We start from the raw sequence: 18,498 nt of genomic DNA on the forward strand, positions 1-18,498 counted from the left end.
CCAACCTCATTCTTGGTCACTGGGTCAGTTTTGCTTTTAAACATCTGATTAAGCTAGAGAGGGTTCAAATCTACTAATCCTCTATGTGTCTATCACTGCTATAAATGTTCTTAACACAGAAAGGGTATAAGACCATGATGACAGATGAGGAAGTCAAGAAGCTATGGGAACATTTAGAGGAACTGAAACATCTTTATTTGTTGAAGCCAATCAGGTGCTCAGAGCAATGCTACCACCAGTGGGGCCACATAAAAATTAATCTTCTAGAGTCAGTACAAAGCCAATCAGATGGGAATCAACTGTGTGCATCCTGTGATACAAGTGCTATTAACATATACACCCCATGCCATGTGGACAGATCTTAATTTGGTTCAGTTCCCGAAAGGGCTACATGGAAGAGTTAAATGCACATTGACAGTTTTGGTGAATGGCACGGCTCACTAATAGGATTTTTATTACATTTTAAAATCAGGCTTATTTCTTGCGAGTTACACTCCTAAAATTCTAACTTCTGTCCAGGAAATATGGCTCTTAAGTCATAATGGTTTGATTCTCTTTAAGGATGTATGCAAAAAAACAAAATTAACATATATAATAAAATTTCCTCTTATATTTGAATCTCCAGCTCCAGAAAAACTACCCTAAAATAAAATTGAAGCAACTCAGTACTTTCAATGAGATAAAACATACTTTCACAAGAACCAAGAAAAATAATGCTTCTCCTTAAAATAACCTGAAAACACATTTCAGTGTTAATGACAAGTTCTCCCGAACTAGAGACCAGTATACTTTGTAGTTTACCTGGAATTTTTTAAAAACCTTTTCATTTGAAGCATCCTTACAGATCAAATAAAACAATTCTCTTGAAGTACTTTTTCTTTTTAAAAGATGAAGTTGGGCTACTGGGTGGCTCAGTCAGTAAGCACCCGACTCTTGGTTTTGGCTCAGGTCGTGATCTCATGGTTATCAGTTCAAGCCACACTAACAGTGCAGAGCCTGCTTAGGATTCTCTCTTTCTCTCTCTCTCTCTCTCTCTCTCCCTTCCTCTCTGCCCCTCCCCTGATCATTTTCTCTCTCTCTCTCTCTCTCTCACCCTCCCTCCCCCCCACCTCTCTCAAAATAAATAAACTTTAAAATAAATAAAGTTAAAGTTATATTATTATTGATGAGAAACAATATAAAACGACAGATTTCTGCGATCTTCTGGATCAACTCTGATCAATTTTATATTCATACAAAACTAAGACAAAAGAAAATTTAAAACTTCATCTTTCATCAGTTATAGAATTTGTTTTTAAAATGTAATGGTTAAATCCTTAGTGAAGATCCAGGAAATCTTACTTTCGGTCTCAGTTCTGTAGCAACCTTACATTTGAACTAATCACCTCTCTGCAACACCTCAGCTGTAACCCAGGAAAATTCCTGTCACCCAGACAGACATATTTGTGAGGATTAAGGGGCCAACAGGGATGACTGTCTTAGAATCTAAAGTTGGGGGTGATTTCCCTCTCTTGTTCATACTACACTATAACTTATTTAAGGGAACTGTGATGGAGACTTTGAGACATCAAGAGACAGAGATGAGTCACTGGGTTTTATTTACATAAAATAGAATGATAAGCTATATCCAGATATTACACCAACAGCGTTCAGACCTCCAAAGAGGGGATTCTTCAGGATCTGAAGAGACCTGATCCAGGGCTGGTTATGCTTTCCCTCACACTGGGGGTCAAGGACAGGAGAGGGTTCCAGCCTTTGTGGAGGGCATCTGCTCTGACCCCTTTGTTATCTTCTCTCAAGGAAGAAATTGGGGGCCCTTAATGACCCAGCTCTACATCTGGACGTATAATAGCAAGCTTCTCTCTGTTCCCTACTGGAACCAAAGATAGCACACTGGCATGATTTCTGACAAAGAGGGACATCACTCATAGAGAGTTTCAAACACTATACATTTTCCCTCACTGTAACACATAGCTTATCTTTGGGGGGGGGCACCCGTTCTTGGGGTAACACTTAAGAATAATAAACAGTAGTCACTGCACTTTAGATCCATCTGCTCTCAAAAAGAAACCATTAATGAAGGTGTCTAGAGACTTTCAGGCCCCAACTGAAAGAACTTCCTGAGGGCCTCCATATCATTGACTCTGATGAGGGGAAAACACACAACGTGTGCTGGCCACTGAGGGAGGAACAAAATCTTCACAGGAAATGAATGAAGCCTAATCCTGGAAAACTGAATGTCTGTCTGAAAATACCTAACTCCTAACATGTCTAGGGTGATCCTATCTGCAAGGGCAGGAACAGGGACAGCTTTCCCCTCAGAGATCTCCCCATCCCAATACCATGGCATCCATTCATCCAGTATGAAATCTCTTCTGCAGAGCAGAGAAAGCTACACAATGAGACAGACACAGAGGGCAGAACTAGCCAAAATTTCAGAAGTCTCCATTGACCTGCAGGCAGTGAAATGAAGTTAAAGCCCGTCAGAAGAAAACTTGAGCATCTTTCAACACACAGTCATCCTTATGCCCCTGAAAAATGGCCCCAGCTTTCCAGAGAAAGGAACCGAATAACACAAAGCATAGGTGGTCTCTCTGCACTGTTGCCCACACACAGAAATATAAGCATATGGAAAAAGGTTGTCTCCTTCTGCTACTGGAAAAACTAGAGCTTTAGTGATAGGTTTTGCTCCAAAATTCCTTCCAATGATCTTTTGACTTGGATATTTTTGATATCCAAGAGGGACTATTTACTATTATTTTAATGCCAAACATAATACAAAGTATCAACTAGCATTTATTAGATAGACGCATACCCACCCTCCCTGTCCTCTTTCCTGTTTTATTTTTTCCATAGCACTTAATCACATATCAGTATATGATTTTACTACTTGTCTAATCTCTCTCCACAGCCCCACCAGAATGTCCTCTCCCTGAGGACGACTTGGTTGTATCTGCTGCTGAGGCCCATGCCTAGAACAGTGCCTGATATTGTTAGCAATCTATCCAATGACCAAAGACTGAATGAAGACGTTAGCATCATAGGTTACTTAAGGTAAAGGCTGCTTCCTAATTGTTGTTGACTGAATGATTCTGTTGCACTAAGTACTTGACTGTTATCAACTGGATCCCTTTATTTTATTTTATTTTTTCCCTGCAGGACATGGAGTAAAAGATCTTCAAATCAAAAAAGTGATTCCCTCCCCACCCAGGGAATAGCAAGATGTCACGACTCCCCTGTTCCCACGGGTGGCATGGCCTGGCCAGTTTATTAAGGTATCACCCTTGGCTGTGAGGCTGGTCTTTCTGCTACAGTAGAGGTAAAGCAAGTTTAACCTTGGAATGGGGAGGTGGCAGGGTCAGGGTGCAATGCTGCCCAAGTACACCTCTGAAGGGTCATTTCAAACTGGGGTTTCACATACATCAGGACATTCATCAGTCTAAGTTATAACCCCCACGCCCCACCCAGGGCCATCTTCAGCAATTCCACATCCATCAAGTAGGTCCAAAGGTCCTTCACTAGAAGAGCCTCCTCTCCCTGTAGCTCCTCTAGGTTTATCTTCTGCATTAGGTTTATCCCAAAGTGGCCAAAATGGCTTTTTATTCAGTGCTGCACATTCATGAACTTTTCAAAGGTCGACCATTGACAAGAGCTCCAAGTCAGATTATACCCTCTGTCTCACAGACACACTGACAATTAGGAAAGAGGTTCCCCATACAGGTTTAAATGTATTTCCCATCTCTGGGCCATCCCAACTGTGATACACTAAGAATTAAGATTTAACTTAATTCCATAATTTTCCTGTGAGCAATACAGTCACAGTGCATTGCATTTTTGCATATTAAATTTTTTGTTGTTAAATTTACATTTAACACATACCCCATTTTTTGTTGTCCTATTTTACACAGTTTTACATTTAAAAGACCTCAGTGGGAGAGCCTGGGTGGCTCAGTCAGTTAAACGTCCAACTCCTGATTTTGGCTCAGGTCACGATCTTAAGGTTCGTGAGATCAAGCCCTGCATCGGGCTCTGTGCTGACAGTGCTGAGCCTGCTTGGGATTCTCTCTCTCCCTCTCTGTCTCGGCCCCTCCCCACTCATGTGCACACTCTCTCTCCCCAAATACATGAATAAACTTAAAAAAAAAAGTTTTATAATTTAATATACCTCAGAAGAATGGAAGTGATCCATATCTCTCCCAGCCTCAAAGAGACTCTTATCTTTCTTACTCCATGGCCCTTCTAAAAGAGCTGTTTGTGTTCACATACTACTTTCAGCCCAGATGTCATTTTCTGGAGGACAAAGACTGTGGCTGCTTCATCTCTTTGTAGCTATCAACTAGATGCTTGTTGAATGAAACTGCTCTTTGCCATTCTCATCTACAATGGAGAGTTAAGTTTGGCTAAATTTATGGCTTTTTCTTTCGAGACAGAGCACACATACATCTTTATGTACTCACAAACTAGGAGATGTCCATCTAATACAAAGATAACAACAACAAACACCAACAACAAACCATGCCAGTTAAAATGGTCTGTGGAAATAAAAAAATTTTCCCAAATATATTTTTCAGCTGACTTGTGCTTTTCCTAGGAAGAAGTTAAAAGTATATTAATGAGCTGTTTTTAGCCTTTTATTCATCTAACTAGTGAAATTAAAATATTGGCAGACTGTAATTAAATGAAGACGACATTATGGACCCTGAATTAATACTGTCATTGGAAATACTGCTGTGTATTACTAGTTGGTCTGCGTGTTACATTACCACCATCTGCTGTTCATGATGGTCAGTTTCAAAGTAGTGACTTTCCTTCTCATTCCCCTTACTAAACCGTTGGTAAATTTAATACCACATATGCCGACCACTAATTTCAACGTGCACCCTGGTGTCCTGGGTAGTATTTCCTAAGTTGAGCTCCTCAGTACACCAAGCTAGTAAGAGGCACCTGGAAAGAAAGGGAGTTCAGTGGTTGAAGGAGTTTGGGAAAAGCTCTTGAAGGGTCACATTTTACCCCAGCAGATTGAAGTCTGTCTGTCAAGAGTCCCTCAGTTTAAAAAAAAAAAAAAACAAAACAAAACTGATTTAACTTTGTGGAACCAAGTGTTTTCTAAACTTGCTTAATCATGGAACTCCCTTTTTATATAGGACACCTATTAACATTTTCAAAGGTGCCAGCATTTGGTGGTTCATAGCTGTAAATGTGCAAACTAGGCAATTTTACAACACGATGTTTGCTTATAAATAATGTGCCACCAGATTTACACATGTCGTCTTCTATCACCTCCAGAAAACACAGGATGGCAAAGTAACGTTGTCACTATCACTTCATAGCAAAGTTATTTCAGAAAATGAATCCTCCCACTACTAGGCCTCAATAACAACTTTCCAGCAGTGCTTTTTAAGTTCTTCCAGCAAAATACCTCTAATAGCAAGGAAGGATAAGCTCACACCCCTGGAACGGGACTGTCAAAAACAGAATATGTCTCCGAAATCTCATGCTTCGCTTTTAAAATTCGCGCAAGAAATAGTGCCATGTTGGTGAAGTGACAAATGTTCATGATTATCCACTGCAGCAGTGTTTTTAATTACAAAACATTAAAAACAACCCAAATGTACATCAACGGGAAAGTTGATAAATTATAGGACAGCCATATAATGGAATATACAGCTGTTAAGACAAAGAATGGGAACATTCTCTACACACTAACATGGGAAAAGCTCCAAAATAGTTAGGCCTATGAAAAAAGCACATAACAGAACTGTGTAAAATGCCAGTTTTTATCAGAAAGGGGCAAAAATCAGGATTTCAGAGTTGCTTATATATGCATAAGGCAACTTTGGAAAACTCCGTAGGAAATTCTTAACAATGCTTACCTTTTGGGAAAGAAGGTAGGAACTCAGAAAAAGGAAGACAGGGATGAGAAGAGACTTTTAACAGTATATCATTCTATATTTTTGAGACATATGAATGTGTAACCTATTAAAATTATATTAAACATTCAAAAAGCATACAAATTTTCATTCCATGACATATTCACATCTGTACTAATTTTTTTTAATTCCCATATATTTTTACAATAGTAAAACTAAATCCATCTTTAAACTCCTGTTTGCTGGGACATCTAGGACATCATATGTGTGGTTCAGTGTGAAAGGCATGATTTAGGCCATTTAAAACTTGCTTAAACATTTAGCTTTCATTCCATTTGCAGAACCAACATCAACACAAAAAAATCTGGAACCTCAACTTAAAAATACTTGCTCAAACGGTTTGGGATTTTTATCTATAAGCTGGAGTTAGAACGCTGATGCTCAAAATCAGTACTAACTTACTTTTGGAAATGACCACACAGAAAATGCCACAACTCAGAAATGGCAACCTCGAGTGTGAAGCATCACAGACTGCTGCCCATTCTTCAATGCCAGAGTGCTCAAGGGCAAACCTCTGCTTTACTGCCCAAAGTAACTGGAATTTCAAACTCTCCCAACTATTTTCAACACATTTTTAAAAGCTTGGTGATTACGAAGCTATACTACAAAGCTGCACTCATCAAGACAGTATGGTACTGGCACAAGAACAGATGCTCAGATCAGTGGAACAGAATAGAGAACACAGAAATGGACCCACAAACATATGACTAACTAGTCTTTGACAAAGCAGGAAAGAATATCCAATGAAATAAAGACAGTCTCTTCAGCCAGTGGTGCTGGGAAAACTGGACAGTGACATGCAGAAGAATGAACGTGGACCCCTTTCTTACACCATACACAAAAATAAACTCAAAATGGATGAAAGACCTCAATGTAAGACAGGAAGCCATCCAAATCCTCGAAGAGAAAGCAGAAAAAAACCTCTTTGATCTTGGCCACAGCAACTTCTTATTCAACACTTCTGTAGAGGCAAGGGAAACAAAAGCAAAAATGAACTACTGGGACCTCATCAAAATAAAAAGCTTCTGCACAGCAAAGGAAACAATCAGCAAAACTAAAAGGCAACCGACGGAATGGGAGAAGATATTTGCAAATGACATATCAGATAAAGGGTTAGTATCCAAAATCTATAAAGAACATATCAAACTCAACACCCAAAAAACAAAGAATCCAGTGAAGAGATGGGCAAAAACACGGATAGACACTTCTCCACAGAAGACATCCAGATGGCCAACCGACACATGAAAAAATGCTCCACATCATTCATCATCAGGGAAATACAAATCAAAACCACAATGAGATACCACCTTACACCTGTCACAATGGCTAACATTAACAACTCAGGCAACAAGAGATGTTGGCGAGGATGCGGAGAAAGAGGATCTCTTTTGCCCTGCTGGCGGGAATCCAAATTGGTGCAGCCACTCTGGAAAACAGTATTTTCAGTCCTCAAAAAACTAAAAATAGAACTACCCTATGACCCAGCAATTGCACTACTAGGCATTTATCCACGGGATACAGGTGTGCTGTTTCAAAGGGACACATGCACCCCCATGTTTATAGCAGCACTATCCACAATAGCCAAAGTATGGCAAGAGCCCAAATGTCCATCGATGGATGAATGGATAAAGAAGATGTGGTATATATATACAATAGAGTATTACTCAGCAATCAAAAAGAATGAAATCTTGCCATTTGCAACTACGTGCATGGAACTGGAGGGTATTATGCTAAGTGAAATTAGTCAGAGAAAGACAAATATCATATAACTTCACTCATATGAGGACTTTAAGAGACAAAACAGATGAACATAAGAGAGGGGACACAAAAATAATATAAAAACAGGGAGGGGTACAAAACATAAGAGACTCATAAATATGGAGAACAAACTAAGGGTTACTGTAGGGGTTGGGGGGGATGGGCTAAATGGGTAAGGGGCACTAAGGAATCTACTCTTGAAATCATTGTTACACTACATGCTAACTAATTTGGATGTAAATTTAAAAAAATAAAAAATTAAATTAAAAAATGGAAATGAAATAAAATAAAAACTTGGTGATTATGTAAAAAATAGTAGTAATCAGTCTAGCTTAAGCCAAAAAATTTTCCATTATACTTCCTAAAAAAATAATAATAATTAGGATTCTTTTGGTTATACCTTCACAGCAATTTTATAAAATGCTTTTTATATATGTGAAAAGCATGTGTCATTTCTTTATATTGAAGATATAGTCCAGGAAGCCTGGGTGGTTCAGTCAGTTGAGCATCCGACTTCGGCTCAGGCCATGATCTCACAGCTTGTGGGTTAGAGCCCTGCATCGGGCTCTACGCTGACAGCTAGGAGCCTGGAACCCGCTTCGGATTCTGTGTCTCCCTCTCTCTCTGCCCCTCCCCCCACTCATGCTCTCTCCTTCAAAAATAAGTAAACATTAAAAAAATTTTTTACAAAGATGTAATCCAATAAATAAATAAAATACAACACAGATATTACCCTAATGGAACAAGCAAATGCAGTATGACTAATGTCAATAAAATGTACTATAGTGCCTGCATTTTATACCATGAAAGATATTCTGAGGACAAGTTTTGTATCCTTATTTACTTCCTAAGAGTGGTTTAACCAACCAACAGTGCCACAGATGTCTTCTAAATTCTCTTAAACTGAAATTTAATTTCTAGGTATAAATAAGGCCAGAGTAAAAAGACAAACAGTGTGAATAGATGAACCAATACAGCACAACCAGCAGGGAGTCATTTGTTACCACTTTCATTGATTCTGATTCCATTTTAGAAGCTGTTCGCTCTGGAATCCCTTCAGAGAAACAAACAGCCAGTGGCGACCTCATGGACTTAAAACTCTACAGCAATCTCCTGATGATCTGTTGGATATTCATAAGTGGCAGAATGATCCCACCTTTAGGTTTTATTTCAGTTGTAATAATGAGTTATGAATAATTGATCATTGGGTAATAAATTATTCAGGCAAGCAGGCAGTTTCCAAGGAATCCTGGAGTGAGTCTAGCTAATGGCACAATACAAGTCAGTGGCAGCTGCTGAGGGGACACCCCACAATTACCCAACGCTGCAGAGGCATGGGTAGTTGGTGCCTCTCAGCGTGGGCTTTCCAATGAGGAGCCACACTAATACCATCTGAATTTTCATAAAGTAGAAATCCCCATAGAGTACTCTAGTGTCTTTCCAAGTATGGTTATGAAGTATTGAGCGTGACTTCTTCATCCATCAAAGCAGGATATTTGTTATCAGCTGAGTACAACCTTGGCTGCTGAAACTAGTGCTGAACCAAAAAACTGTGAAATCAAGAATGTATGTCTACATACATGCACGCACGCACACATACATATGCATGCACGTGTGTGTGCACATATACATATATATAGTTTTCAGGTATATTATGTACATGCAGACGTACACACATACGCAGAGGTTTTTTTTCAGTATATTAAGTTTATTGTCAAATTGGTTTCCATACAACACCCAGTGCTCATCCCAACAGGTGCCCTCCTCAATACCCATCACCCACCCTCCCCGCCCTCCCACCCCCCATCAACCCTCAGTTTGTTCTCAGTTTTTAAGAGTCTCTTATGCTTTGGCTCTCTCCCACTCTAACTTCCTTTTTTTTTTTCTTTCCTTCCCCTCCCCCATGGGTTTCTGTTAAGTTTCTCAGGATCGACATAAGAATGAACACCTGTAGTATCTGTCTTTCTCTGTATGGCTTATTTCACTTAGCATCACACTCTCCAGTTCCATCCATGTTGCTACAAAGGGCCATGTTTCATTCTTTCTCATTGCCATGTAGTACTCCATTGTGTATATAAACCACAATTTCTTTATCCATTCATCAGTTGGTGGACATTTAGGCTCTTTCCATACTTTGGCTATTGTTGAGAGTGCTGCTATAAACATTGGGGTACAAGTGCCCCTATGCATCAGTACTCCTGTATCCCTTGGGTAAATTCCTAGCAGTGCTATTGCTGGGTCATAGGGTAGGTCTATTTTTAATTCTTTGAGGAACCTCCACACTGTTTTCCAGAGTGGCTGCACCAATTTGCATTCCCACCAACAGTGCAAGAGGGTTCCCGTTTCTCCACATCCTCGCCAGCATCTACAGTCTCCTGATTTGTTCATTTTGGCCACTCTGACTGGCGTGAGGTGATATCTGAGTGTGGTTTTGATTTGTATTTCCCTGATGAGGAGCGACGTTGAGCATCTTTTCATGTGCCTGTTGGCCATCTGGATGTCTTCTTTAGAGAAGTGTCTATTCATGTTTTCTGCCCATTTCTTCACTGGGTTATTTGTTTTTCGGGTGTGGAGTTTGGTGAGCTCTTTATAGATTTTGGATACTAGCCCTTTGTCTGATATGTCATTTGCAAATATCTTTTCCCATTCCGTTGGTTGCCTTTGAGTTTTGTTGGTTGTTTCCTTTGCCGTGCAGAAGCTTTTTATCTTCATAAGGTCCCAGTAGTTCATTTTTGCTTTTAATTCCCTTGCCTTTGGGGATGTGTCAAGTAAGAAATTGCTACGGCTGAGGTCAGAGAGGTCTTTTCCTGCTTTCTCCTCTAAGGTTTTGATGGTTTCCTGTCTCACATTCAGGTCCTTTATCCATTTTGAGTTTATTTTTGTAAATGGTGTGAGAAAGTGGTCTAGTTTCAATCTTCTGCATGTTGCTGTCCAGTTCTCCCAGCACCATTTGTTAAAGAGATTGTCTTTTTTCCATTGGATGTTCTTTCCTGCTTTGTTAAAGATTAGTTGGCCATACCTTTGTGGGTCTAGTTCTGGGGTTTCTATTCTATTCCATTGGTCTATGCACATACACAGAGTTTTTATGTAAGGTAGCCTTTATGCAAAGCTTGCAAAATAATGCCAAAATAAGCTTTACCTAGAGGAAATTATCTGTTTTTCTTGGTTTTCAAAACCCTTTGAATATAACTCACACCTTAGGAGCTCAAAACTCAACTTCTTTAGAGATAGTAAGGTTTAGTTAAAAGGCAACTTCAGTTAGGTGTCAGATATCAAATATCCAAATGCTTTACTTCCTAAGTATTGTTAAACTGCCTGCAAATCACATCAGTCATCGATATAAATCTATAAATCACAAGTTCCAAAACTATGATTTTCATTTGTAAAACAGTCCTAAAACTAATAAAACTACTCAATAATCATTGTGTTGAAATATGCTTGAAAGAACATGAATTAAAAACAGATGATCAACAAATGGCAAATCCAATTTTGTAAAAAGCAGACTGGTTATCTTTCTCCCAAATCCACCATATGTGCATCTGTGCAAGACCAATGAGATGGGAGAGAAGGGAGTGAGGCAATGGAGGACTTTTGGGCCAAAAATCTTCCTCAAATCCCCCCTGAGGGAAGGCACATGTAACTACCTGATTAGGTTTTTAAGGGTTTCTCCAAATTCAAACTAATAGGGAATGGAAATGTCAATCAAGCTGTCATTAAAATACTGAGTGCCCACCAAATATTGGAGAAGCTGAGGAAACTGACACCCAAACACATTCTAATCAAAGCTTAATATTCCAAATTTTTGACTCTTAGAAATTGGGAAACCTAGCATACATGATAAGAGTATCAACATAAACCTTAAACTTCCTCATTTGCTCAATAAAGGTCATGAGAAGCAAAGACTATAATTGTTCTCTTAACTAAAAAAAAAAAAGAATATTGATTGCTCTGAACCTGAAGATTAAAAAGCAACATTCAGGGGTGCCTGGGTGGCTCAGTTGGTTAAGTGTCTGACTTTAGCTCAGGTCATGATCTCACAGCTCCTGAGTTTGAGCCCTACGTCAGGCTCTGTGCTGACAGCTCAGAGCATGGAGCCTGCTTTAGATTCTGTGTCTCCCTCTCTCTCTGCCTCTCTCCGTTTGCAGTCTCTCTCTCTCTCTCTCTCTCTCTCTCTCTCTCTCTATCTCTCTCTCTCTCTCAAAAATCAATAAACATTAAAAAAAACATTTAGGGGCGCCTGCGTGGCTCTGTCAGTTAAGCATCTGACTTCGGCTAAGGTCATGATCTCACAGCTAGTGAGATCCTGTGCTGGGCTCTGTGCTGACAGCACAGAGCCTGGAGCCTGCTTCAGATTCTCTGTCTCCCTCTCTATCTCCCCCCTCCCCTGATAATACTCTGTCTCTCTCTCCTCAACAATAAATAAAAATATTTAAAAAATAATAAGTAAACAAACAAATAAATAAAAAGCAACATTCAGCTTAAACTACCAAATTTCACAATGACTATCACTGGCAACTAAAAAATCAACCAGTTAATGATCTTAGAAGTTTTCATGTATCATGGTCCAGGATTTACATTTTCTAAACACATTTATTAAGGTATAATTGATACGCAGTATACTACCCATATTTAAAGTATATAATTTGATAAATTTTTACATTTGCTCATGAAACCATCTCCACAATCACGATAATGAACATGCCATCATACCCCAAAGCTTCCTCATGCCCAAGGTTTTGCTTTTTCAAAACTTCAGGTGGATTTTTCACATAATTACGAAATAACAGCACTGCTGTACCAAGTATGTTCTATAGCATGTCAAAGGTTTCATAATTATTCATTCATACTTATGAGTATCAGGTATTAGGGTATTATGAAAGCACCTGTGGAACAAAAAGTGGTTGAGTTCTTATTAAACTATGGAACAGAAATTCAGTGTCATGGTATTTTAAAGCAATGAAAGTCACATAATATTAACTGCTTATTCTTAATACTACATGCAATTTTTTATACAATATACAATTAGTGTAACACACAAGCTACTTTTAGAACTTTGCATTGTCAACTATGTCTATTTCTCACATAAAGATAAATTTACAAATTACTAGTTCTAAAAACTAAGAAATAACTGACTAAGAAGCTAACCTAAGGGTCGTTTTTCTCCCTTGTTGACTTATAAGTCATCTACATCACTCTAAATTACTATTTAGACATGGATGTCATGGCAACTAAACTTTTTTCCCAGGAAAGTTGGCAATAATAAAGTGAGCCAGAAACGAATCTCAGTCTGAGAGTTTTCCACTTTCTCATTTCTTTGATGTTTACTTTATAGATGTATCTTATTCCAAGTTCCTTAAAGGTGAATGATATCACAACTCAAATTTTCAGTTCAAAGTAGTTATAAGGATGAGTGCTAGCCAAATTGCCCATACCTACTCCTGAGTCAATGCATGTGTCAAAAAAGGAACCAGATCAGTTCAGAAAGGGCAAAACTGAAAAAAGAAGATGCCTCCCTCAGGTGATCCTGTTGGAGTGAGTGATGGTACAGGGGGACTGCCTACTGTGTGTCAGGCAGAGTGCTGGGCTGCTTGACCCACCAAAAACTACTGGAGCCTTCACAAGATGGCTGCTTGAAGGCTACTTACGCATGTCATGTTTGCTTTGGGTCAAGAAATTAAAGTTAGAAATTATATTGAAAAATATTCTGACACCAGCCATGAAAAACCCTGGATTTGGCTATTGAGGTTCCTCTGGAATCCATAAAAAATTAGCTCATCTCTCTGAAAAAAGTCCATTTTTGATTGGGGAGGGAGTGAAAACTTGAATTAGTCAATGCCTATAAAGTTTTGTTCTTATATATTATGCACTCATCCTTAAAATATTTTGTTTTACCGGAGCGCCTGGGTGGCTCAGTTAGGTAAGTGTCCGACTCTTGATTTCAGCTCAGGCCATGATGTCACGGTTCATGAGTTTGAGCTCCACATCAGGTTCTGTGCTAATAGCGTGGTTCATGAGATCAAGCCCTGTGTCAGGCTTTGCACTGATAGCATGGAGCCTGCTTGGGATTCTCTCACTCTCTCTACCCACTCCCCTGCTCTCTCTCGCTCTTTCTCAAAATAAATAAATAAACTTAAAAAAATTTTTTTAAATATTTTGTTTCACTTATTGAATAAATGAAACAAAACAACATTTAAATAGTAGTAGGCTTACACAAATCTTACATTTTAAAAATTGGGAGCCATCAAGAAGGACAATGTAAAGGGACCAGCATATCTAATTACATTTTTAAATTATAATTCACCAAAATAACTTATATATTCCCCACCATCTCATATATTTAAATGAATAATATTCCTTATTTCCTAGGGTATTATTCAGTGTTGACAAAACCATTAGCTTCCCTATTCACAAATCCAGCAAAACATCATTAGAACAGAATGGGATAAGTAAAGAATGTAAAAGTCTAAAAATCTAATATATATACCATAGTAATTTGCCTACATTCTTTTCCTGTCAACAGTCTACTTGTGGTATTTTCAATAATTCACTTTTATTTTCTTTCAAACAATAGCAATGCCAGAAAAAAAAGCATTAAAAAAAAAAAGACTTTTTGTGCACTGTTGTCTTCTTTCTAAATGTTTCTCAGTGATTCAGTCTTCAAAGCAGGCTTTTTGGCCCCTTGCCCCGGCCAAAATGAAACTGCAAGTTTCCCTGCATCCTACTCATCCTAAAATATTTTATTTATTAGTCATCTATCATCTGTAAATATTAAAAACCAGATTATAAGCTCATGGCTTCTTTTATGCTAATACATGCAGGAAAGGAGCCTCAGGATAATGTAAATCACTTACCCCAAAACATCGTCGACTTCATTACCATGATTGAGGCAAGAAAGTAACTGTGCACCCTTGCATTTTATTCTCTTTTTCCTTCCTACCTCCCGAACCTTCAGTGTTGTAAGATGGCCAGAAGCTCAGAGGCTTGACTTTATTACAGACAGAGAACTGGCAAAGCCCAAAGTGAAGTCCAAGTTCAAATTTTCCCTTCCCGCATTTACCTAAGATGAGCTGATGCACAAAATCCTCCAGAATGTGAACTGCTTTAAAAGAAACTTTAATATCCTTTCATATTACAATGTCTCTTAAAGGATTGAAGATTAAGGGAAACATGATCACTATGTGAAAACCTGATGAAAACTGTTTTCTAGCAGGGCAAATTGGAAAGAAATCATTCGTTTCCTCCAAATTGTTTTCATGACTCCATTGCATAAACCACTGAATCCTATTAAACTAAGTCAGCCCAGTCAATAACCCAATCCTCCCATCACAGATACCCACTGGGGAGAAAGTCCTGGTACAATACAGGAATAATAGCTTTAATAAGAGTACATAAAATGGGCTCAAAGTTGGACTCATTAAATTTAATGTTTTGTTTAGAATGAGTCAAAACTGAAAGTACAGATATGCTAAAATGATTAAATAAGTCAGACAAATCCACAAATAGGTGCTCGTGGTGCAATATATGCATACTAGATTTGCAAAACGCTACCAGCTATTAAATAGCAGAAAGTACTGTCACATCCTGAATCACCGAAAGCTTGTTTCAAGTATTATAAAACTCTATGCATACTGGTAAGAACTACTACTCATTCTTAATTATTTTTTGACACTGTCAGGCTACTATAATCAATTTATTAATTTGCTAAGAGGAAATAATGTCCTTTTTATAAACAGTGAAAACTTATACACAGAAAAGGCAGCTTTCAATGCATTCCTTACAATATGAAAACTGATTTCTCCATTTCTCACTGTGTCAGAAATAAGCTTGAAAATGGATGAAGTCCTTTTTTTTTCTAATTACAACTGAGTGTGTCAGCATATGTGGCCATAATTCATAAGTGGCCCAAATATGCTTCAGAATGGAACAGAATGCCCATCATTTCTCAGTGATTGAAGCTTGGTTCTTCATTAGTTTTCCAGGGTGATACCAGTGACAGAAAGGGGATATGCTGCAGTGATCATGATATCAAATCTCTGAGGATGCTAAAGGGCACAATAGTTTTTAACTCCTACTTCAGAGAGGTTACTAGAACCAACTACAGGGAGCCAATTGATAGTAAAGCCATACAGCGGACAATTATGCAAGCATTTATTTTTTCTTAATGTTTATTTTTGAGAGGGCGAGCAAAAGCGGGGTGGGGGGGCAGAGAGAAGGTGACAGAGGATGCCAGCGGGCTTTGTGCTGAGGGCAACGGGCCCATGTGGGGCTCAAACTCACAAACTGTGAGATCATGACCTGAGCCAAAGTCTGAGGCTCAACCAAATGAGCCACCCAGGTGCCCCGCAAGCATTTTAAATGATGCTATTAAGGGGTGCCTGAGTGGCTCAGTCAGTTAAGCATTTGACTCTTGATTTCAAACCATGAGATCAAGCCTAGAGGCGAGCTCTGTGCTGACAGTGAGGAGTCTGCTTGGGATTCTCTCTCTCCCTCTCCTCCCACTTGTACATGTGCACACGCTCTCTAAGTAAATAAGTAAACATTTACAAACAAATAAAGTGATGTCTGTAAGAGGACTTAGTAACATGGGAAAATACGGGGTTCCTAGGACATTTAAAAAAAATATGTGCCATGTCACAAATTTCTAAGAAAGCAATTGGTCAATGTTTTAAACTTAGTTTGAAAGCTTCAGAAACCAGTGTGGATTTGATTACAACTGGGGACTTCATGTCCAGGTTTTGTTCCAACCTTTGTCTTCTTAAACAAGTACAGATGGCACCTACACACATAGCCCATAAAGCTGTGGAACTGGACTTGGTTCCTGGAAGGAAGGTTCCTGGTATCTGTGGCAGTGGCAATCATTTACATGGCCTCACAGGCCTCCACTGAGAAGAGGACCCAAAAAGAAATTGGGGATGTCGCTGGTGTTGCTGATGTTACAATCAGACAGTCCAACAGACTTATCTATCCTCGAGCTCCAGATCTGTTTCCTACAGACTTCAAATTTGACACCCCTGTGGACAAACTACCACAGCTATAAATCGAGGCAGCTGATGTCAAATTCTTATGAACACTGAACTCGGCCTGTTGTACATAGTCCATAGCAAGTGCTGGATTGAGCCTTTCGTTAGTAAGGAAAAACACATGGTAGGCATTCCAGGGCTAAATATTAATTGCATGGCATTCTATATGTATACACGAGTGAAACATATTTAATGATATAAATTACTTATTGAATTTGCTTTCTTTTGTAGCAACCTAGGAAGTTGTATTTTGGAAGATATTTGAAATTAAGTAATTCTCGGATAAAACGTTTTTCAAAACTAAAAAAAAAAAATAACATGGGAAAATACTTATATCTTAGTGCTTCAAAAAAAAAAAAAAGATGCAAACTTATACAGACACTGAGCAGAAGCGTTCTCTCGCCCTTTTGCCTAGCTCGGTGGTCCTGGAAGTGCAGTCTCCAGGTCAGCAGCAACAGCTGGTAGAGATGCGCCTTCTCAGACCCCACCCAGACTTGCCAAGTCACAATTTTGGGAGGAGAACCCAGCAATCTGTGTTTTAACAGCCCTCCAGGCAATCTTCTGATGCCCAATAAAGTGAGAAAACCACTAGCTGGTTCCTAATCATCCTTCAGGTCTCAGCTGAAACAACATGTTTCAGCCTTGCCTGAAGCCTTGCCTCCCCCAGTGCCACCCTGCCAGCTTAGACGGGTCTATCATACCTCAGAGCAACCAAGACTTTCCTTTCACAATGGTTATGGCAGCTTGTAATTACTTTTATGATTATACAATTAGCATTTTTCCCTCTCACTAGACCAATATTCTAAAGCCTAGCTGCACATTCAAATCACCTGGAAGCTCTCGAAAATCCAGATGCCTGGGGTGTGGTCCAATTAAAACAATGTACTGGGGTATGGCTCAAACATGTATTTTTTTAAAATACTGTGATTCCATTCTTTGGCCAAGGTTGAGAACCACTAAACTCAAGCTCCTTGAAGAGCAGGTGACCAGCAAATAGTGACCAACATCTGTTGAATAAACATGTGGAGTTATTTTTTTTTACTTTTATTTATTATGTGGGTGTTTTTTTTTTTAATCTTGCACATGGTACAAAATTACAAATGTACAAAAAGGGTTCAGTGAAAAGTAAGTCTCCTCATTCTCACCCTCCATCTCTGAGGCAACCACTGTGACCAATGCCATATGTTTCCTTAGAAGAGTGAATAAATATTTGTCAACACGTACGGAAAAGACCAGCAGTTGGATGGCAGGATTATACATTTTCCAGCTTTATGCACACCTGCACTTTTTATTAAATGTATGTATATTAGTATCAATACAGGAAAAGGAGGTACCCTAAAGATAACTGAATGTACGCATATCCAGAGCTATTTAGGAGATATACCCTGGGTCTGACGGTTCTGAGAAAAATGGTCACTTTGGAATGATGTTCTGTGTTATGAGGAAGAGACCCTTTATTTGGCTTAAACAAATAGCTGTCTATTCCACCCACTTCATTTTGTTTTATTTTCACTTCTGATTAGATATTCAGCTTCTCCAGAACTTGCAGTAGAAAATGGTTGAGGGCACATGAAAAGAGATACTATTCATTCTAGGCCCTGAATTAAGAAGTGGCATCACAATTTGCAGATCTGTCTTGCCTGAATCTAGTTAACAGGAAGCCCTATCAAGACTGACCATGACTAGGTATATTAAGATGAAAAGCTGAGGACTGTATCCTAGTGTGGTGGCTAACTACGGTTCTGTCCTGCAAGGCCCTGACCTCCTCAGCTCCATCCCTACTGATGATT

At 38.9% G+C, this 18,498-nt stretch overlaps 1 protein-coding gene across 15 annotated transcripts in view; it reads right to left on the bottom strand.

Moving 5' to 3' along the window:
* Window positions 1-18,498, bottom strand: part of NEK11 (NIMA related kinase 11) — a 272,598-nt gene that overhangs the window by 245,225 nt on the left and 8,875 nt on the right. Inside the window, exon 2 of one of the 15 annotated variants that reach the window (XM_053221461.1) lies at window positions 6,798-6,891. The exons of the other annotated variants lie outside the window; for them this stretch is intronic. Within the exon in view, the coding sequence (XP_053077436.1) occupies window positions 6,798-6,820 (23 nt within the window). The 5' untranslated portion in view covers window positions 6,821-6,891. The remainder of the gene's footprint in view (window positions 1-6,797; window positions 6,892-18,498) is intronic. 15 annotated transcript variants of the gene reach the window in all.

Source organism: Acinonyx jubatus, chromosome C2 (genome assembly GCF_027475565.1).
Source record: "Acinonyx jubatus isolate Ajub_Pintada_27869175 chromosome C2, VMU_Ajub_asm_v1.0, whole genome shotgun sequence".
Classification (NCBI taxonomy): Eukaryota; Metazoa; Chordata; class Mammalia; order Carnivora; family Felidae; genus Acinonyx; species Acinonyx jubatus.